A 24,255-nucleotide genomic window follows, 5' to 3' on the forward strand; every position below is an offset into this window, starting at 1 on the left:
TCCAGTGGATGGTCTCATATCCATGTTTAAATGTGCAGCATTAATTAGATTCCATAGATTATAAAGAAAATATAAGTGTATGTGAAGTTCATGGGGGAATGATAGATGGAGGAGACCAGGAGGAAAAAAAGGGAGATGTCAGGAGTAGATATAATCAAAACACATTTTAAAAGTAAATTCTATACTTAATCATTGTACTGAATTTTATTTGTTTATTAGAGACTGTGCATACAATATCTCACTTCATGATCATTGAAATTTTTTTAGTATGATGAATGTTCGCAATTAAATCCTATTTACACACTTGCTAATAAGATAACAGAAAATTACTCACACTTTAATTGATTTCTTTTTGCAGGCCTGAAGCTAAGCAGGAACATTAATTATGGTCAGTTGAATGCCTTATGCCACATTAGAGAACGACAGAGCAGGCAAGTTACTCATGAGTTTCCTTTTCTGTCATAGAGAAAGCAATACCACTGCTTGTTTATGGATAAATTATAGTAATGAGACACACAAGTACTTGATTTACCACATGGATAAATACATTTGAAACTCTGGGTTTATTTCTATATATTGAAAAGGTAGTATATATATGTATGTATATATATGTATGTATATATAGGACATATTTTAAGGAAACTGATTTAATATGGAATAAACATAAAGCATTCCAAACTGGGCAATTTTTATTACTCAAAAAACAGTCATAAGGAGAAAGACTTAAATGGTTGAAAGGTCTGGAGAAAGGGAAATAGGAACTAGTCCTTTCCAGAGTTTAGAATTTCTAAGAGGCATGAGAATTGAACACAGAACTTTAAAATGTATTTTGTTGCTTTTTAAATTACTGTCCTATTGCTCTGAAGAGACACCTTGACCAAGATAATGCTTATAAAAGAAAGCATTTAGTTGGGAGCTTGGTTACAGTTTTAGAGGGTTAGTCCTTTATCATTATGAGGGAAGCAGATAGGCATGGCCCTGATGCAGTAGTTGCGAGTTTTACATCCTGATCTGCAGGCAGTACGTCTCCATAAAGAGACGCTGCATGGGTTTTTGAAACCTTAAAGCCCACCTCCAGTGCCATACTTCCTTCAAGATATGCCACACCTACTCCAAAAATGTCTATCTCCTAATCTTTCCCAAAGAGTTCCACTAACTGGGACCAAGCAGTCAAACATATGAGCATATGGGGAATATTCTCATTCAAACTACATTTCCACTCAGTGGCCCCTATAGGCTCGCAGCCATGTTATAACACAAAATGCTTTCAGTCCAACTTCAAAAGTCCCCATAGTCATTCACAGTCTCAACACTCTCTCAAAGTCTCTTCTGAGACTCAAGGCAATCTCTTACTGTAACCCCATGTTAAAAAAAAAAAAGCAAAAAGCAGATCACATATTTCCAACATACAATGGCACTGAATAAACTTTATCATTCCAAAACTGAGGAAATACTGGAGCAAAGCAGGACCCCCCAGCAGGACAAATTTTGCAGCTCCATATCTGATGTTAAAAAGGTTTATTATAGATGGCTCTTTCCTTCCAGATTTGCTGACTACAGCACAGTTCTCTCTCTTGGGCTGGTTCCACAGCCTGTTAGAAGCTGTCCTTGCCAAGTACCCCATGGCTCTGGCATCTCCAGCATCTTCAGGTCTCCAGTGAAACCTAGGTTTCACCTTCACAGTTTCATGCAATGACCTCCCTGGGCCTACCTGCTTGCTCTTTTTCATGTGCAAGCCTGACCTAATCGACTTTTCCTAACTATAGAGTAAGAGTCTACAAGCTCTTTCATGTATCTTTCTTGACTCCAAATCCAGAATCAGCTGGCCAAGCTGCCCAGTTATTCTGCTGTTACCACTGGAACCTGGCACCCTCCCTGAATTACATTTGTGTAAGGTTTCCTTTGCTGCTTAAGCTTTCCTTTAATTCCTTTTCACAAATTGGAAGCTTAGCTGGTTGGGGTTTTGCCCTTAGGGCATCACTCTATTCCATTTTGAACAATATCTTTCTTTAAACATTTTATCTCCTTGAGCACAAGATTTGGCTCCTGGTGCTCTTTTACTCTTTAAACTGCACAGTTTGTAGTTTTTTGTGCCCTGCTTGCTCTTTCTCATTGTAGATCTTCATAAAAATGATCAATACATAATACTGTCACTACTAGGCTGTCTTAAAATCTCCACCAATCACATTAATCCAAATCTCTTCAATTTAGCCTAAAGCAGTTCTAGGACAAGTGAAAAGAGTGGCCTCATTCTTTGCCAAAACATCACAAGAATATTCTGTAGGTCCCTGACTAATATTCTTTCCCTCTGAAGCCTTGGAGCCAGGCTTCCAAAGTCCTAATCTCCCTCTATACTATTGTCTTCCATGTTCCTACAAGTATGAACCAGTAAGTCCCTCTTAAAGTGCTCAACTACTTTTCTTGTCCAAAGTCTCAAAATCTATACTCCTCCAATTAACAGCCTGGTCAGGTCTATCATAGTAATATGTCAGCCCATGGTACCTATTTCTGTCTCAGTTACTATTCTATTATGGTGAAGAGACATCATGACCAAGGCAACTCTGCTAAAATAAAGCATCTAATTGGCTTGGTTACCATTTTAGAGGGTTGGTCCATGTTCATTATAGTGGGGTGCAGACAGGCTCTGAATATCTGAGCTTTACTTCATGATAGGCAAGCAGAAGGCAGAGAGAGAGAGAGAGAGAGAGAGAGAGAGAGAGAGAGAGAGAGAGAGAGAGAGAGAGAGAGAGAGAGAGAGAGAGGAGAGAAGAGAGAGAGAGAGAGAGAGAGAGAGAGAGAGAGAGAGAGAGAGAGAGAGAGAGAGAGAGAGAGAGAGATACATCCTGCAACAAGGACATACAAGGCCATATTAATTGCTCCCAAATAGTTCATCAACTGGGGACCAAATATTCACACATATGAGCCTATGATGGTCATTCCTATTCAAATCACCACAGCTGCAATGCCTTTCCTTCAGCTGTACTTTGGAATTATGAAGACATAACCACTGTCCACCTACACTCCAACCATTCTTCACTCATGTTTGTGTTGACAAAATGCCTTGAGTTTACATATTTTTCTCTCTCTTCTTTAAAGTACCTCTTAAAGTCATATTTCAGTTAGTATTTTAGAAACATCTTTTAAATTTTTTTTAGCAATGTCTTGCAAATGAGAAGTAAAGAATTAACCTTTATGATTAGTTGGTTGTGGTTGTATGTACCTCTACCTTGATAAAACACCATTTGAACATAACTTCTTATTGGTTACCAAGTTGTGTCAATAAGTGAGGTAGATGATCAAGTGAGTCTATAGCAAGAGATTTATGTTTCTAAAATAGTTCTAAAATAAGTGTAGAGAACACTGACTAGAGTTGTGTTGTAACGCAACATCTGGAAAGATCACTGATTGAATGACCTTTTTAATCAGGTAAAGGACTTAATGTTAAATTTACTAGCATCATTAAATAGCATTTTTCTTCACCTTATTTTTATCATGAGGATAATTTCCACTATGAAGATGCATATATATATATATATATATATATATATATATATATATATTCAGCTAACTTGTATCAACCTTAGCCTGCTCACATTGTTGTGAAAGGGCAGTCTCATATTTCTTTCAATTTTCATCAAGAGAATGGATAGACACATCATTATTTGAAAGACAAACTCAGGTGGAAATAATTTATAAGAATTCAAACGGGTCAAACTTTTATGACTTATTTAATTTAAAACAAAAATTTAAATTGCCTCAAGATAAATGCATAAATGTAATTTATCAGTGAACATTTTATTAAGAGTTGGAGGAGAATATGGGGTGCTTAAAATATTGTGTGGAATATTTCCATCTCACATGCATAAACCATAAACCTGAGTAGTTTACTTTGATAAACCTGTGTGGTTTTTTCTTTTTTTTTCATTCTCATTATGCTATTTTTTTTGTTTTTCCTTTTGACTGACCTAGTTATTTCTGGGTTGGGATTTTAAGAGTCTACCAAACGTCTGTTTTTTTTTTTTTCATTTTCCCCTGAGTTGTTGGTCAGGCATACTCCCCTAAACAATACAGCTATAGCCATTTCTCTTAGTGCCCCCCAGAACCTGATGGAAAGACTATTGCTGAAGAAGCCACACGTTTTGGACAGCAGTATTAGAAAAAAATATAGGTGGTACTGATCTGGAAGCTTCCTGGCTGGTTTTCCTAGGCTTCAATCTGGACAGGGAAAGGACATTGGAAATTTTTGGTGGGAAGCCTTTTTAAGGGCCAAATATAGGTACACATCTTTTCTTCCCTCTCTTTCATATTTCACCTTCTAGAGTTCAGCTGCAATAGGGATAGTATGCTATTTATGGTCAGGGAAATGATATACATCAACTAGCCAGCATTTCCTAATTTCTCAACATACTTTCCTCCTCCCTGTCAGACTACACCCCCTCTAACAATAGAAAAACGCTAGTGTAGAAATCAAGACATCTACATTTACATAACGATTTTTTTTTAAGTTCACATAAACTTGGGAAGATTATTTAAACCCCGTGGGCATCATTTCCTTATCCACAAATGGTAGCTGTATGTTTAAATAATAACTTTTATTTATAAAAACAGGACTGAATTTTATATTTATTTCAGACTTCTTTACATTTTCCTAGACTGTGTCCTTTTCTTTCTGTACAGAGTTAGACTATATCTTTCAATGTTCCTTGTAGTTGTATGTCACCAAATATAATCACATTGAGGTATAAGGCCATGATATGGTTTTGTAGGGGCATAAAAATCAGTCTTGGCAGTTATCTACATGTAAAGCAAAAACACCCAAAATTTAAAATGAGAGTTTAGATTTATGCCTATTATAAAAATCATTATAGGAACTGACTATGTTGGGCTCCTTTTAAAATTTACTTTTAATGAATGGGCCAGGGATCTGTCTTTGAGGGAATGCTTGCTTCAGTTTCCCACCCCCACCTTATGGTATCTACTTGTGTACTTTAGTCATTGAATGTCATGGTCCCTGAATATAGGAGATACAGCGGTGGGAATATACCACCAGCATAATTCTTCTGACAGAGAACACATATCATCAGCATCATAAGGGCACTTAAGGGTTTTCTGAGAATTATGTCATTCTCAGACATAGCACTCAATGCTTCCATTCCACTTCTTGGACACATTGTTTTCAAATGTCCAGATGATAAACACTGGATTCATTTATGCCATCCAATTTATGTTGGAAATTCCCAAGAATTAGGTGAAGGAGATATCTGTCACACCTGTAAATGCTGATAGACAAAAGTGAATTAGGTCTCCATATTCTTGGAGAAACTCTTTAATCCACTCCAAAGATGATCTATCCATATCACAGTTTAGAATAATGTTCTAGGACTTATGCCATGGGCTGCATGGGCTGCATGTAGATAAAAAAAGAGATACTTTTAAAGTTCTCTGAGTCTCAAGTTCTTTATGTATAAAATGAGGATAAGCATATTTAGACATAAAGATGTAAGAATTAAATGATGTGCTATATGCATATTGGTTAAAACAGTGCCTGACATAATCAGGAATAATTCAGTTTTTTAGTTGGGTCACCATATCTCAGAGGTTAAACAAATGAGGTTTCAAGTCAGTTTAATTTTAATTTCTATTATATATCCCTCATATCCTGGTTATATGATGTGGCTAACTATTTTATATGTAAATAGGTATATATCAAAATCAGTAGGTTATAAAAATATGTAGTGAGACATTACTACACTATATGGAATAGAACAAGTACTTGAAGGAAATTAACAGATGATTATTCCAAATACACATATGGGATATCTTTGGAAATCCCCCACAAACTTAAGTGGGCAGATTTAAGAACCGAGTAGATACGTGATCAGTATATGTACATGGTGTGATGTGGGAGTTTGCTGGAGTCCAGCTCTGACCTGCTTCTACCTTTTGAAGGGTTCTTGGTGCAGGAAAGAGAAATGAAGAAATGATAGAAAGATAGAAGGAGACAATAAGAAAGACAGCGACACATGATAGCTTTGGGAGGACCCTGGATAAATACCCAGTTGCCCCAAGCTTTATTCAAAAGGGCTTTTAATAATATGCTAAGGGGAGAAGCAAACAACCTCCCCCTTGCAAAATCAAAGCACACTGAACAGCCAGCCAAGTGCAGACCCTTCCAAACACCTGGTAAACATACCTCTGGCTAAATCATCTCATTATGCAGTCCTGTTGGATAAAGCAAGCTCAGATTCTCTGACCCTGAGTAATGTGGGTCTCCACAGTGTGAGAAAATAACTAAAATACTGAATGAATTAAATCACACTAACATTTTACTGTTTGAATCGAGGTAAATAAAATAAGATTTTAAATTACATATAATTTATTTTGTGTGAAATATCAATACAATGTTTTGGAAAATACAATCCAGAGAAAGAGAAATTGCTGCAAATATTTCAATGTGTCACTGTTTGCATTGACAAGAAAACAAGAAAAAGATTTTTACTGAGGGATTTTTTATTCATTGCCATGAACCAAATATTGACCAAGATATTTGTCATTGTTCAATCTGAAAGATGGCCATTTTTACTAATTATTGAAATGAGCTGTCAAGATGAATGTTTGGCATTTCAGATATTGACAACATTTTATGGTGGCTGTCACTTGAAAATTGAATGAGGCAGATTTTCTAGAAACAATGGTTATTGCCCAACATTTCATGACAATTTGCCCTATTTCCATAGATCTTGTTTATTGGTATGTTTGCAGTGGAAGAATTCACTCAGGGGAGGGTAAAATAGAGAAGTCTACCCTTCTTCACTAGAGAAGTTTGTGATTTATCAGTAAGAGATAACTGAACCTCCACTTACCAAACCCATCCTAGGTTATTCCAGATTGGGAAATGCTGAGAATTTTCACATAACAGTTTTTACTGCAGACCTAAAAAACAACGTATGAGGTTTTCATTAATCATTTCAAAGATTCAGAAAACTACAATCCCTGGTTATGAGTATGTAAGGGACTTCAGAATCACTTTGGAGAAATTTTTATTATGTTATATTAAATAACAGATTTATTCAATTGCAGAAATAAAAAAGCTTGACATAAAATTAATACAGAATTAATATATTGTATTAATGCTCTTTTTAAAAGGCTATTGTGTGTTATACTGACACTTATCTTCTCTATTTTTCTTAAGCCGGCATTCTCCCCTTAATTTGACAGCTCACGATGAATTCATGAAGCAATATCCTCAGATATTCATACATGAAAAAACAGTATTGCCTAAAATTTCTCAACAGGATGAAAAAAGGTAAAATGTCCTCTTTTGAAAATGAAATCTATGTGTGAATGTATGTGTGCTTTTTAGGATTGTCATGTATTCATATTGCATAGTGCTGCTGAGTTTCATAATGACAATTTTATTCAAGTATGTCATAACTTGTAACATATCCACCTCCCCATACCCACTCTCTGTCTTCTCTTCTGCTGTTTATTCCCTTAGTCTCATTTCTAATTTCATCCCACATATGCATATATTATATATTTAAGTGATTTTATGAATCTATGTAAATTCCAGGATCCATAAAGGAAATTAAAAACTATATTTGTTTTGTTTTTATGAGTTTGTCCATTTTACTTAATATAATCATCTTTAATTGTGTCTATTTCTATTACAAACAACCTATTTTTATCTAGTTTTTTTTTGACTGAGTAAAACTCTGTTGTGCATATTCTACATTTTCTTGTTCTAGCTATCTGTTGATAGTCAACTAGGCTAGTTAAAAGCTAGACTATTGTAGACAGTGTTGTAATAAACACAGATGGACAGGTGTCTCTGCCATGTGCTGATACAGTGTGCTTCAGCTATATGCCCAAAAGTTGCACAGCTGGCTCATTACATATTGAGTAGTTTGTGTTCCCCGTGATCCTCCCAAACTAATTTCTTAACCAAAAAATGCAATAGTGCTATCACTTAATGAAAAGATGGGAAAAGAGGGGCATTTGGGCTATCCATAAGTTCCTCATGCCACCTTATACTATAGGCTAAGCCTAGCCATAATGGTACATTTTGAAACTTTCCAAAATGACTCAGCTTCCTGCTCCATCCACCAGCTGTCATGCTTTCCTCAGCATTATAAACAATCCTCCTGGAACCATAAACCCACATAAACCCTTCCTGCTAGAAGGTACTTCTCCTTGTGATATTTTATCATAGCAGGATAAAAATAACTAATACAGTGTACAAAATACATAACACAACAGGAAAACACACAGCACTGTTTTGTTTATGTGCCTGATCAGCCATTCAAATTAGTTTAAGAAACATGAGGATTTTAAGATATGTTTCTGACATGTTTGGAGGAAAGCTAGCTTCAGTCTTAAACTATAATCTTTCTAGCTACTTTCCTTCCATGGGTCTGCCTCACCTTTTTTGGATTGGTTTCCTTTTCATACTTTTTGGGTAGATGTGGATAGATTAGATTCATTTACTTGAATTTCAGGTGAGAAATGAAGTAGTCTCTTAAAAATAACCTGAGCAGAAACTCACCAGAATCTCTTGTTAATTAAATCACTCCCATGGGTTGTCAATTGTGCTCTGATTTGCTAGTCCTCAACCACATGCCTACACATATAATGGCAAATATTACTGACATGCTCAATAGAACCCACTGAGGTAAAGGTAGGAGCACAAGTAGAATTTATGAAGAAAACTAAAGTGCTATCAGCTGGGAAATTGTGGATGAATATATAAAAGTTGGTGAAGAATTGCTTGAAGACATGTCATTCAATAGGAGGTTGGAAAACTTTTCTTTTTGAAAAAGGTAATGCACTGAAAGAAGGTGTCTTTGTTAGGATTCTTCTGCTGTGATAAAACACTATAACCAAAAGCAACTTGGGGAGGAAATGGTTTATTGGCTTTCAGGCTGTAGTTCATTGTCAGGGGAAGCCAAGACAGCAACTCAAGGTAGGAAATGAAGCACAGACCCTAGAGCAAGACTGTTTTCTGGATTGCTTCCCATGAGCAAGCCATTTTCTTTACATTTGGCCTTCTTATACCACCCGTGACTATTTCCCCAGGAGTGGCAATACCTACAATGAGCTGATTCCCCACATCCATTGTTAACCAAGAAAATGTCCCACAGATTTGCCTATAGGTCAACAAGATGGAGGAAATTCCTCAATTGAGATTCTTTCTTCCAAGATATGTCCAGGTTTGTGTTAAGTCGACAAAAGCCAATCAGCACAAAAGGCAATGAACTTTGAAACTCCAATCCTTATCTAACCTAGAGCCCTAAAATAAATTAATATCAGGATTATTATTATTCATTTAGAAGTGAAGCAGAAGCCTAACCACAAACCTTAAAATATCCCCATTAAATTTTAGGCAAAAGAAGTCAAAACTATGTTACATGTTTTAGATACATATCAAAAAGCAGAGAAATCACAAGAAAAATATACAAGTGGCAAATGTTAAAACTAAGACACATTTTAAAGGCAAGGAGAGGAAGTGAGGACGTATCAATGGATTGGCAGAAATTGTTTGCACAGTCCACATTTGACCTACATGATTGATATCCAAAATACAGGAAGAATTTAACTCAGTAGCAAGGAAACAGCATGAGTAAATAATGGACAAAAACTCTGAAAGACATTTCTCAAAAGAAGATATTAAAGACATCAGTTAGAATTCAGTGTATGCTTCATGGTAAAAGTAAAGTCATACTTTCGGATTTCATTACTGAACATATCTATATTCTTCAAGTTAAAAAAGCAATCTACTTCAAAAGAACAATAAATACATTGCAAATTGAGTGAAATTCCACAAAGTCTATTAAAAAACTTGAACTCAATTGCTGGTCTCACAAGTATTTTTTATATATATATATATATATACACTACATACATAGTAGCCTTAGTCACCTATCAAACAGATCAATCATTGAAAATAATTTAATAATGTAGGTATTTAGTTTCTGCTAAGAAGCATTTCTTCACCAGATTTATACCTTGAAAACATTGGTTACCTTGTGCTTTAGTTACATGGTGTTGTTAGTAACTGGTAGTTTGAATGAAATTGGCCCCCATAATCTCACTGGGAATGAGTGGCACTATTAGGAGCTGTGGCTTTGTTGGAGTGAGTATAGCCTTGTTGTAGGAAGTGTGTCACTGTAGGGTAGGTGAAATGAATGATAAGCAGTGTCGATTACGGCGCTGGTTAGTGGTAGAAAGGTCACGGTCATGAAAGAACCCAGTTGCTTAGTAGTGGAAAGCTTTATTAGGAGGAAAGGGAGGAGGGACAAAAGTTGGCTGTTTGAAACCTGGAGCTTATGCAGGGACGCTTGGCTCAGTCTGGGAGGAGAGGACTGGACCTGCCTGGACTGAGTTTACCAGGTTGATCTCAATCCTCAGGGGAGCCTTTGCCCTGGAGGAGGTGGGAATAGGGGGTGGGAGGGGGGAGAACAAGGGAATCCTTGGCTGATATGTAGAACTGAATTATATTGTAAAATAAAATAAAATTAAATAAAAAAAGAGTTACCATGATCATGGTGTCTCTTCACAGCAATAGAAACCATAAGATTATATATATTATATATTATATATTATATATATATATCCCTTTAGTTCTTATTACTGTCATGTATTGTACTGTAGATGGGAGGGATATTTTATGAGGGATGTTTTATATTTATAAGGGGTATTTTATATTATATGTGTATTATATTACCTGTCAAGAAATTCTATTCCTTTTTACTCAGATTAAACATCAACATAGAATAGGGAAAAACATGCAAACTGTACATTATATACAACACCATGTGACTAAAGCACAGGTTAAGCAATGTTTTCAAGGACCAAAACCAGTGAGGGGATACTCCTTAGCAGAAACTAAATACCTACGTTATTAACTTATATTCAACGACTGATCTATGTGATATCTGACCAAGGCTACAATGTACAAGACAGGGGAGGGGAGCTTAATTTCTTGCTCTCTTCTTCCTTGGGCAGTCCTGATCTCCATGTCCTGGAGGACATGTTCCTAACAGCACCTGACCCGAGAGCGGGAAGCCCAGGAGCTCTCTGCAGGTCTTGTTTGCCTCCAGTTTGTAATAGTGTTATATTGGGTCCTCTCATGTAAGTCATCAACCAAAAAATCGTCGTCAGTTTTCCTACAGGCCAATATAATGGGGGACATTTCCCATTTGAGGTCCCCTCTTCCAAAATTACTCTATCCTGTGGCTAGTTGATATAAAACTTAGTCGGCTTAGGGTTCAACCAGATTTTCTTTTTGCCACAGTGGTGGACATTAGAGGAAAGCCTCTCCAGAAGCCTGAGCATAGTAATGACTGTGGCCTCAGCAGTGACTGGAAGGTGTTATTAAAACTATTGACCAACATCAATACCTATTATCATTGTTATATTCAGCACTACATAATTCATTTTACACAAATATAGGATGACTGTGATACTAAGCAAGACAGCTGCTTGGCTCTGGGCAGCTCGAAAGGGGTCTGATGCCAGAGCATTTGCTAAAGATTGGAGGAAGTCTGCCATGTGCAGGAAGGGAATAAATGCTTCTCAGAACTACTGAAGCTCCTTGGAGCAGTTTCTCATTAATGAAAATAAAGCGAGGGCCTGGCTGACACATTGAGAAGCATTTCTACTCAAACACTGAAAAATAGGTCAAGGATGATGTCAAAGATGGTTTGAAATTGTTATCACTATTTAAATTTTATTTTCTTGAGGAATATATTAGAAGGTATATTTCTGGAATATTTTAGGGTGGAAGAAATCATGTACAAAAACAGCTGTATTTTGTTTTGTTTTAAAGAACACTGAATTATGACAGTCAAGTCTGGAGTTAGGGTTTTCATTTGGTCTAATAGCATCAATGTGGCTTTGAAAAGGTCTTTTAACATGGCTTTCAGTTTTTATTCAGAAAAAGAGCATAAGTTTAGCACAGTAGCTCACTATTCTAGACTGCAAGAGCCTTTTAATTATACTAGCTCTTATTACTACGATATACTATGGATAGTATTGGTGTACCCTACCTTCATTTTTGTTGCTGTGAGAAAATATCATTATAAAAGTCAATATCCCAGCAGTTGGGAGGCAGATTCAGGTAGATATGTGAGTTCAAGGCCAGTTTGCTGTATGTGACAAGTTCTAGGACAGCCAGACTGCTATACTGCATAATAGAAAGATGCTGTCTCACAAAAACAAACAAAACACGCACTATATGAAAGAGTTTATTTGGCTTGCAATTCCTGCTTACAGTCAATTGTTGCAGGGAAGTCAAGGTTGGAACTTTAAGCCTCACATCCACAGTCAACAGCTCCCGAAGAACAAAACCATGCATCCTTCTTTGCTCGTTAGCTTTCAGCTACCTATCTCCTTTCATATCTCTGTCAGAGACCCCTGCCTAGGGAATGGTACTTCCCATAGTGGTCTGGGTCTTCTCACCTAAATAAACAATAAGGCAATTAGTCACAGACATTCCTGAAGGCCAACCTGCTCTAGATAATTTTTCACGAAGCTACTTTTCCTATGCGATTCTTGGCTGTGTCCAGTTGACAGTTAACACTAACCAGCATATCATCTGTCAAGGAATTCTTTTTTTCCCCTAAAAGTTTAAACAGCAACACAAAGAAAAAAAATAAAAGCTAGTCACTACATGAAATATCATCACGTTTTAGGAGGCTATACAACTGAGTTACTTCCATGTTGAAATCAAAAGATAAAATTTAGAATGCCAGGATTTTCTCTACATTATTACATTCTTACTGCATGTCAATTGATTTATCTGTTCCTAGGAAACTTAATGATGATTGTTTTTAAAATCAGTGAGTCTGATAGCCGTAGTCAGTGTTTTAGATATCTTTAATGCATTCAAGTGAGCATACTTGCAGTATTACACCTATATTCTGTTCTAATAAGACATTGTCATTATGAACAAATTTGAACAAAACGCTAATGTTTATGTTAGGGAGGTAGATCTTGTACTTTAAGTAATCCTATGGTAATTTTATAATATTTGTGATATCCAATTAGAACTTTAGTATCTCTACTGACATTTTCATTTCTTTTAAATAATGTTAAGGAGCCTTGGAAATAATTTCCTGAGAACTATCTATATATGTGAAGAAACAATGCACTTATCACAGTGAACTAGGCTAATGGTTTACATTTTTAAGGGTAAATGCAATTTCTATAATTTTGGAAGTACAAATCAGTGCTCAGGTGATTTTTCTTCAGAATATGCACACCGAATCTCAATCTACGTCTTTGAACATTTATTCAAATTCACATTCTTTGAACTTTGAGGGTGCTCTGGTCTGTAATAAATATTCTTAAAATATGAGAAATACAACTTACAGTACAAGATTATAAAACTTATGAATTAAATATAATTAAATATATAGGGAAATATATATTGAGAAATGCTAAATTATGTGGTAGACGTTATAACCACATTTGTTTGTATTAGTTCTTTTCTTCACTAATTAATTTGACTAACAGTAACCTAGTATCTATTGTGTATCAGACACCCTGCTAGTACAGTGTAAGATAAACATGGCCCTCAGGGTGTAAGCACTCATCACTTCACTGTGATTAATATTTATGAACAGTCATTAGTCCAGGCTTTTGGGTATAAGAATAGAAATCCTGTTCAAAGGAACAAATATAATAAAAAGGGAGTTGCCTACTGGCCCATCTATATCACTAGAGGAAGGTTGAAGCTGGCCACAGGGAAGATTAAATAAAATATCTAGATGTGTGTGGACTTCAAATTTCTAATCCCTGCTTGTAGCTGTGTAAGAGCATAATGGTATGAGTTTACACTTTTACCAGCTCTGGCATAGGAGAGAATAAGAACATGATTTTTTTTTCTACCTGGAATAATTCTGGAAAAATACTCAGATGGATTTAGTCTGGGACAAATGTTAACCCATATGTTCAAGGATAGAGTCTAGAACTTGCCAAAAGAGAGTAGAGACTATAACCATGACCCTTTTTCTAAGCATGATATAAAATTAATATGTATAATAATAATAGTGATTTAAAAATACTACATATTTTCTTCAACAATTTTAATACCCACACTTTTTTAAAATTATGAGATTATTTTAACCAACGCATATATTTCAACTCATTTCAAAAGCGAAAATAAGCTTTAAAGAAATGATTGCAATTGAAGACAATAATAATTATACACAGAATTGTGGGATTTCCATCAGTGATAAATTTATTTAAAATGTGGCTTATTTTAAAAGAAGAAACTAAGGTATACTTATAAGCCTGAATATTTATAATTGTATTTGATTTTTATAAAAGTGTTATCAATTTTTTACCATTTTAGTTCCAGAAAGATTGATTGTTCAGCATAAAACAAAAACTATCAAGGTTATTTTAACAAAAATTCAGATAAAATTTAAGAGTTTCTTTGTAGTGGGTTTATATTCCCCTTGTCAATGAGGAAGCTATTTCTATGAGACTGCAGACTAACATTAATATGGTACAAATTGAGGGGGAATCATTAACACTACTGAATGATTAACTATGACATTCCTTTCAGTGCCTTCATAACTACTAAGTTAACAAAAGCAGAGCTTAAATTATTTTGAAGGAAATACTAAATGTCAGATATATTCTGTTTTATAGGGCATCTAAACAAAAAATAATCCAAGAATTGGGTAATTCCTAAAATTAAGTATTCCTTAAGTTGCCTATTAAAATTATTTCTTTAATGTAATCATTAGAAATAAAGGTATTAGAATAATTTTTAAATTTAGATTTGAATGAGCAATGACCAATTGTATTAATAACAGAAAGGAAAAATGGATGCTAACTCAAAATATGCAGTACATGGGAAAAATTAAAATATAACTATATAAAGTGCCATTAATTTCCAGAACTAGATGTTTAAGATGCATTTTTGTTAAAAAAAAATTTTACTCAGTACTAGAACATAGGAAATAATTGAAAATGCATTAGATTGACCATCCAATCCCCTAATTTACAGTATTATTGGTATAAGCTATATGACTTCAGAGATTTTTAGATATCAGTTATATCATATCTAAAAGAAAATGGTTGAGTAGATGATAGTCAAGATTCCTTAAGCTGTTCTAAGCTGTTCCCATTGTCTAATTGATGTTACAGGTACTGTAGGGGGTTAGAGATGAGAGGATGATAATATGGCTCTACCGATATGGCCTTTCCTCTGTACTCCAGGCGTCAGAGTCCCCATGTAAATAACACAGAAAACATTACATTGAAAAGGAGGAAGATATGGTAAATGGATTCTCATAGGCAAGCGGGTGATGCAGACAAGAGGAAGGAGCTAAGTAGGAATTTCACAATAAGAGGGATCAGGACGTAGACATATCTGGATGGCTACTGTGGAAGTCACATCTTCTAGGATGATGATAATCAGCTTAGATGACACAATGGAAACAATGTAATCATTTGGAGAGTTATTGCTTTAATCCTGATAATTGATCTTTGGCCAGTCTATGCTCTACAAACTTAGGTCTTTGGTTTAAAACCAGTATCTCAATACACTGAGAAATATTCTACAGTTGTTCCTGATACTATTTCAACAGCATAAAGCCTAAACACCATTCAATACATTTATCGTAAAGTGAGAATAATATTACAGGTTTTGTGGAGGGAGATGCTGAAAGATAGCCTGAAGGGAAGGAATTGGCTTTTCTTGGCCTGCAGCTAGCAGACGATCCAAATTCTCATGAACAACAGTGAGGAAGGAATGAGACCTTGATGTGGCAAAGACTTTAGGCTAGAGGGCCTTGATAGAGTCACGAGAAAGGAGTCTACTGAGTGAGACAGGATTCTTAAAATCCAAGGAGAGGACAAAAAATATACATGAAGTAGTGGGAAAATGTGCAATCCTTCTAATTAAGGGGCCAGAGTAGACCTTTTAGCCACACTGCAACAGGAATGTCATTAGCTGAAAGCTTAAAGGGGAGGGATTCTCCTCTATCTGACCTCTATAAAACATGACTCAGATGTTTGTCTGTCATATGGCAAATTCATGGAGCATAGCTTGCTTGGTTGTTGTTGTATTTCAACAATTGAAAATTTAATTAGGTGTCTGAAAAAGGAAATTTTATAGATCACTGAGAGTGAAAAATAATCTTCAAGCCTCAGCAGAGTTGCCCTGACTATATTATAAAACAAATCAATATAAACAAAAACACACAGATATGATTCATGTGTATTGTGATCTAAAAAGACACACTGTGGAAAATAGGAGTTTAAACTTGCTGTGTTAGATACAGAAAAACATTGGTTAGAGAGATGGCTCAGTAGTTAAGACCACCTGCTGCTCTTGCAGAGGACCTGGGTTCAATTCCTAGGCCCCACATTGGGCAGTTCATAATTGCCTTTATTAACTCCAGTTCTGGACTATGACACTATCTTCTGTCCTCTGTGGGTATTTGCAGCATGTGATGTACACACAGACAAGCAATCACAGACATAAACATACACATATAATAATAAATAAAGTTAAAACAAGGAGAAACACAATGAAAATCAAATTCAATAGCCATGAGAGTGAAGAGTGAGTGTTAATTATCAGTCTAGAATCACCTGGCCAAAGGGCCACTGGGTATGCCTCTGGAGGATGATCATTCTCAAACTAATTGATTGGGAAGATACATATTAATTGTTGCCTGGACCATTACCTAGGCAGGAGTTCTGTTAATCCTGGGATTTGCAAACGAAAAACCAGCTCCACAATTTTAAGCCAAATTTGAAGCGAGCTTTAAATACTGACCAGGATGGACTCTGGTCAGGTCCAACCTGGGATTCCAGGAAGTGGCCTCGATTAATTTTTGCAGGGGTTTAAAAAGGCAAAACCTAGAATTCTTTGCATTTCCCATCAGGGTCAATCAGGGGCAAGCATACATCCTGACTGATTTCCTGCCTATCCCACCCCTCACACAGAGGTAATATTCCTTGCAATCAGTGACAGAAAATTGGTTTTACTCTCAAATTTTCATAAACTCAAGAGACAGTGATGGTTTCTGGAGTTTCATGCCTGCACAAAATCCCTGGGTGAGTCAAATGGAAATCCTGAGGTGGACCTGGTGGTCCATGCCTATAATCCCAACTCTCAAGAGGCTGGCTCAAGGCAAGGGGATTATCACAATTGGACACACTACTGGAGTCAGGTTATACAGGAAGACTTTATAGCAAATAAATAAATAAATAAATAAATAAATAAACAAACAAACAGAGATTCTACTTCAGACAGATCATGGGGACATGACACTATTCTGCTTGTTCATGAATCAAGATATATGTACATTAAAATAAATCACCACACTATAAAAACAGAGACTTGACATGCTAAATAAACACTACCTTTGGGCTACAATCTGATATACCCTTCCCTTTATTTACATCTACATTTATTTATTTATTTATTTATTTATTTATTTATTTATTTATTTATTTATTTATTTATAGTTAACACACAAAGTAATAGGTTTACATATAGAATTCTAATAAATTCTTTGATTTGGCTGTTTTGTCTTCCATCTCTGCCATTTCTCCTTTCTTGTACTCACCTGTTTTTTTTTTCAATATTCTTTATTTGCTATGTATACTTAATATTTTATCTATGATGCATCATTGGCATTTATTTTTCTGGTCCTGTCCATTTGGTTTTCAGTGTTTCTTGTATCAATATGATGTGCCTTTCTTTAGTGTAGAGAAGTTTTCTTCTATGATCTTGCTGATGATCTCTATGCCGTAGGCTTGGGATTCTTCTCCCTTTTCTATGCCTACAGTTCAAAGACTTGGTCTTTTCATGACACTTCTCATTTCCTATACATTCTTTCTCTGTGTTTCTTTTTTTTTAACTTTTCATAGTCTTTGCTTGTTTGTCTGGTTCTTCTACTTGATCATCAAGTCCTGATTGTCTATTTCCTGCTTGATTCATTCTACTAAGAAGTCTTTTTCATAAGTTTTATAATTGTGTTGTTGAGCTTTTCAATTCCATCTTCACTTCATCTTGACTTTTCACTTTCTATATCTTTATTTAATTTGGTTTTCTAATCCCAAATTGTCTTCATCATTTCTATCCACCTTATATTTGAGTTTTCTCAAGCATCATTATCATTAAAGTGTTCATTCTCTGTGTATTTTTTAGTCTCTCTCTCTCTCTCTCTCTCTCTCTCTCTCTCTCTCTCTCTCTCTCTGTGTGTGTGTGTGTGCGCGCGCACGAATATGCTTTGATCTCTCATATTATTTGTATTTTTGTGATGGGACTAAGAACTTCTTTTGTTGTTAGTTCTGTGTTGATATGGCCATATCTGCCTGGAACAGAGCACAGAATATGAAATTGTGCCAGGTAAGACCTGAAAGTTCAAGATACCTTAGGTGGAATGAAATCAGGTAAACATAGTGGCCAGGGCTGGCATGGAAGAGATGCATCCTGGTCTCAGCCTGGAGTTTGAAGATATATCTAAAGCTTGGAGATATTACAAGGAGAGGAGAATCACCCTGGAGCAAGTACAAAACATGGCTGAATGGTGAGGTTAGGCATTATGTAAAAGAGTCTGTTTCTTATGGGTAGTCTCCAAGGGGCCTGGCTAGAACCCAGAGGTTGGGGTAGTGTTGTAAACAAGGCTGTCCATAATAAGCTGGGGTACATATAGCTGGACCCAGGCATATATGGAGGGTTTGAGATGGTGTATGGAGAGGAGGCTCTGGCATACCCTGTTGCAAGATCTGGCTGGGTAGAGAAGTTGGATGTAGTGTGTTGCTGTTTTCCAGGAGTTGCTGAGCAGTATCCCCATGGATACTGAAAGACTGTACTTTTATTAAATTTGGTATCAAATCACATGTTGCATTTAATATACACTACAAGGAAATTTGGAGTTTTTACCCATAAGAATGTTTTAATAAAGTCCAACTAGATTCTGTTATCTCATATTGACTAGACATAAGATCATTTTAAAAAAGAGAGGCCAAGGCAGCCTTTGGAATATAGAAGTTTCCTGTAGCAGGCTTTTTCTTTTGGGCCACCAACCAGCTCCCAAATCATGACACGGAGACATATTATTAATTATGAATGCTCGGCCTTATCTTATGCTTGTCCAACAAGGTTTTATATATTTAATTAAGCTGAGACTTTTTACCTTTCTTTCATTCTGTATGTCCTACTCCATGTCTGCCTGGATGGTTCTGGGCATCTCCCTCTCTTTCTCCCTTGTTCTTTCTTCATTCTTTTTTCTGAAGTCGAAATTCCTCCTCCTACTTATTCTTTCTACCTGCCAGCCCCACCTATCTTTCTACTGCTTAGCTATTGGGTATTCAGCTTTTTATTAGACCAATCAGGTGCCTTAGGCAGGCAAAGCAACACATCTTTACATCTTAAACAAATGCAGCATAAAGTAATGCCCCAGTTAAATTAATATTCCATAACAGTTTCCAAGTGTATAACTTACCCATTCAGTGGCACTATTTTGTTAAATAATTTTCTTACTCTGTGTTATATTACTTTTAACCATACAATTCTGGGAAAGAACAAAAGGCTGTTTGGCGTTTTGCTTTGTTCTTTGGAGCTCAAATCACTTCTACAGTATCTGCAAATGACAACTGCAGCCTGCAGAGAGGACTTTTGGGTATATGTCACATGGTCCTGCAATTCTGAATGCTCAGTCAGCCATGTTACCCATCACTTCCAAGTTGTCCAACTATGTCAAAGCGAAGAATAGTCACTTGAGCTTGAACTAAAGGCCCTAATGGTTAGAATAACACAGTTATTTGAATTGGAACTCAGAAATCTACTTTGTGTAATATCAGTAAACATGTAGCTTTCATGTGAATTAAAATGGCAAATGACTTATCTGAAATACATTACTTGTACTTCTATATTATATTAATATATTTGGTATAATATATTAGTATATACTATGTATGTTTCCTAAAGGCATTTGAAGACAGTCATTTTGTTTAGTGAACCTACACCCTTGACGTATTATACATTTTTTTCTAAGAGTGTGACTTGTAGAGAATGTTAGAAAATAAAGACATGAAATTTTTGGACACGAAGCAAGGGAAGCCTGAAGCAAAATAGCTTCTGATAGACTGGAAGATTTGAATGTCTGCAAAATTGCTTTGAAAGCTTGTATCTTTTAATGCATCCCCACAGCCTCCATCTTGTGTAAATTACCTATGCCAAACAGTTACTTTCAAGGACTGCTTATTTCATGATATCTTGCACCTCTCCTTAGGATCATTAATAAATGTTTAAACCAATGGATAGTTTAAAGTCACATATATCTTAAATTAGCATAATTGACATTGCCTGTTTGTGATCAAGAATCTATATTTTCTCTGAAGTTCTGAGTTTTATTAAATGAGATTAGTCTTTTGAATTAAAAAGCTAGAGCCACAGTAATTATATTATCATGCTCTGAAAATAAAAATCACACTACCTGAAAAGAGATCACATGATAATACCTTATCATTTATCTATTCGTTTGAACAATGCATACTGAGCAGCAAATGTGAACTAAATGCTACCCAGCCAGGATCCCTACATCAGGGCTTGGCAGTGTTGACAGGCTCTTGGTAAGGAGTGATAATTGTAGGGATTGCATGTCAAAGGAGCAGACAGAAGGGTGGCATTGCATTAGATCAGAGAGTGTATAGGAACCTCAAGTCTTTTTTTTTCTTTTCTTTTCTGTGTTTATTAAGAAAAACTTTTCATTCATTTACACACCAATCAAAGATCCCCCTCTTCCCTCCTCCCACCCCCCACCGTCCCCATCCCAATCCACTCCCCCTTCCCCCAACAATAGGGCAAGTCCTCCCATGGGGAGGCACATCCAGTAAGAGGCAAGTCCAAGCCCCTCTCCTTGCTTCCAGGCTGCCCTAAGTGTCCCATCATACATAGTGGGGTCCAAAAAGCCCGCTTATACACCAGGGATGGATTCTGATCCTACCGCTAGGGGACCCCCCCAAGCAGATCAAGCTACACCATTGTCTCTCCATGCAGAGGATCTAGTCCAGTCCCATGCAGGCTACACAGCCATTGGTCCAACTTTCGGGAGTTCCCACTAGTTCCTCAAGTAAGTCTTAATTCAATTAGTGACATTCAAGTTTCAGGAAAACTAATAGTTGGCCAAGAGATGGGGAAAGACACAAAGAAAACCACAGGTGATATTGTTGATCATCCAAATATTGGCAAGGCAATTTTAGTTGATATTAGAATTGTTCAATTAGTACTTGTTACCAGGAATTTTTTGTTCCTTTTTAAAAAATAAAAACGTACAGATAATTGTCCCCTGAATTCTGAGATGGGTATGGTGACTGGAAATAAGGAGAGAGAAAAGAGACATTTTGATCTGTTGGAATTTTTTATGAACAGAAGAAAATGGAAGTGCTACACAATATACCTCTCATCTCAAAGGGACTGAGACAGAGGTTAGCCTGAGCCAAATATAAGGGGTCCTGTTAGGGAACATGGATTCATGTGTTTCTGAATGACATGTTCTAACATGTAAGCAATTTGATAACTATAAAATTTCTTTTATAGACTGTTAAACAAATAACAAAATAAAGCAAGTGCAGGCTGTCTACAAATAAAGCTTACACAACTGTCACATTTCCCTTCAACATGGTTTCCTAGAATGAGAGGGCGTTCATGCCACACTGTGCCTCAAGGTGCGTGGGACGTACCAGACAGAAACTGTATCATGTCTGCAGACTCTCTAAGCAGGATGAGGACTTAGCAGGAAGGAGAGGTTTCACTTTCAATAGGAGAGAGGAGCTTCATTAGAGGAGGGGAGGGAGGGAAAACCACAGATGAGATGTGGTAAAATCTTTTCTAATGAAAAAAAAAGAAAAAACGAGAATAATAGGAGAGAGAAAGCTAACACTATGAAAGGGATGACACTGAAGGCTAGAGGAGTCTTTTCTGAGGGCAACCTTCATCTCCAGACATCATCCCTGGGCAGTCTTTCTGACGAGTTTCTTATCAATCTCAAAATAAAAGAAAGGTCAACTTTTTATAACTTTTAGGGGAGGTGAAATGATTCACATCACAGGATTTAGTTCAGTGAAACAGATAAGACGTAGAGTGTGAAGGAGTTAGGCAGGTTGAAAGCTGTCAATTCACAGCATAGATTGCATCTTAGGTCTCTGTTCCAGACAGAAGTGCAGGGAGGAGTGGCCTTATTAAAGCTGTGGGACCAGGTCTAACACACACACACACACACACACACACACACACACACACACACACACACATTCCCATAAATCAAAGAATTTCCCATATTTACTAGAGAAAACATCTGGTAGGTAGATTACAGTAAGATGGCCAAAACCCTACTGTCATTGCTAACAGTTTTAATATTATCTAATCACATTTAAGCTTTTGGGTTTGTGGAAGCTAGTCTTCTGTTAATTCATTTTAAAGGTTTTACTTTGTAACTGAAAAGATGTCAGGCCAGAATATAGATAGGCAATGAATGGCTAGTAATGGAAGTAGAGTTAGCCAGGATAGTTTAGCTCTGGATATGCCATATTTCAACTCTAGATAATTGTAAAGTTCTAATCAGTCATTCCTGTGGAATATTGAAAATATTTTTGAGATTTATTTTTATTTTATTTTATATGCATAAGTGTTTGCCTGCATATATGTCTGTGCACCACATACATACAATGCCTTCAGAGTTTAGGAGAGTTTATTGGATCCCCTGGTATTATAGTTATAGACAGTTGTCAACCACCATGTGGGTACTGGGAATTGAACCTGTGTTCTCTGCAAGAGTAGACAGTGCTCTTAACCCCTGAGCCATATCCATCTCCAGCTTTGTAGAATCTTAAACATGTTTTTTTTCTAAGAACTTTATTTTATTGAAGTTTATAGAAATGTCACGAATAGCCTTAGTGAAGCTCTTATGTTGTTCATTGTTTCTGTCTTAGTTAGGATTTCTATTACTGTGAAGAGACACCATGATCACAGGAACTCTTACAAAGGAAAAATTTAATTGTAGCTGGCTTACACTTTCAGAGGTTTAGTCCATTATCATTATGGTGCCCCATGGTGGCATGCAGGTAGACATGGTCCTGGAGAAGGAGCTGAGAGTCCTATGTCTTGACCTGTCGGCAACAGGAAGTGGCTTGAGCAAAGGAGACCTCAGAGCCCACCTCTACACTGCCATACTTCCTCCAACAAGGCCATACCTATTCCTACAAAGCCACACCTCCTAACTGCCACTCCCTATGAGCTTACTTACAGAGACCAATTCCATTCAAACTACCATAGTGTCCAAAATTAAATACATTCCTATGCAAAAATGAAGCTTGAAATGGACTAGTACATTATGGTAATTTTTAGGAATTGCCTATATGGGTTGGATTTCCTTGTATGAAGATAGAAGACTCAAGAAAGTTTATTTCCGGTTCTTTAAAAACATGTTTGCCATTTGAATGGTGACTACAAATGAGAAAAGTGAATTGTGCCAGAAAGTACATTTGCTATTGCCTCTATTGTGGTAGTTTTGGTTAGAAGCATGTGGTATAGGGGCTGGTAAGTTCTGAGTTGTTCTGCATGATAGAGGCATTCTAACTTTGAGCTGTAGAAAATTTTATAAGTGAAGTTATAGGGGGAAAAAGACAAGAAATAAGAAGATCCATGAAATAATTGAAAATTTTACACACTGTTGGAAATCATGACTACTGGTCATGAAGGTTTAGAACATTCAAGAAGAAAAAAAATCTGTTGGTAAGTTTTAAGTACTTTGTGTCAAACATGATTTGACAGCTCTTTATAACATCTCCATCATTATAAACTGTATCACAGTGAACATGCTCTGTGGGGTGCCTTGTTTAGTTTTGTTACTGAGGAAATATAAAAGAAAAATCTCTGGACAAACAAATCAAATATAGATTACATTTACGAGCTAGGTGTTGTGAAATATTATTTTAACTGTGTAAAAGTATGTTACATTTGCTTCTGTTGCTTTTGTTAATGATGCAAAGATGTGTTAACATTTATTTTATTAAATAAAATTAACCTGGGGTCAGGAGGCTGAGTCAGCAACTAGCTGACAGGAAGTGGTAAGGAGGAACTAAGCGTAGGGAGGGTTCTTAAGTGGGGGCTGAGCAGAAGAACAGGCTGTCTTTCAGAGACTTGAGCAAGGAAAGAAGGTAAGCTACTCGTAACTCAGCCTCTCTGAGCTAGCAAGATTTCACCCTTACTTTTGAATCTTG

The 24,255-nt window shown here is 36.3% G+C and overlaps 1 protein-coding gene across 2 annotated transcripts in view; it reads left to right on the forward strand.

Moving 5' to 3' along the window:
* Cnbd1 (cyclic nucleotide binding domain containing 1) overlaps positions 1–24,255 on the forward strand; it is a 364,314-nt gene that overhangs the window by 35,486 nt on the left and 304,573 nt on the right. Inside the window, exons 2-3 of one of the 2 annotated variants that reach the window (XM_016001789.3) lie at positions 359–431; positions 7,193–7,306. In XM_016001789.3, the coding sequence (XP_015857275.2) occupies positions 359–431; positions 7,193–7,306 (187 nt within the window). The remainder of the gene's footprint in view (positions 1–358; positions 432–7,192; positions 7,307–24,255) is intronic. The other variant, XM_042270807.2, reaches the window with a different exon arrangement.

The sequence above is a fragment of the Peromyscus maniculatus genome, chromosome 2 (genome assembly GCF_049852395.1).
Source record: "Peromyscus maniculatus bairdii isolate BWxNUB_F1_BW_parent chromosome 2, HU_Pman_BW_mat_3.1, whole genome shotgun sequence".
Lineage (NCBI taxonomy): Eukaryota > Metazoa > Chordata > Mammalia > Rodentia > Cricetidae > Peromyscus > Peromyscus maniculatus.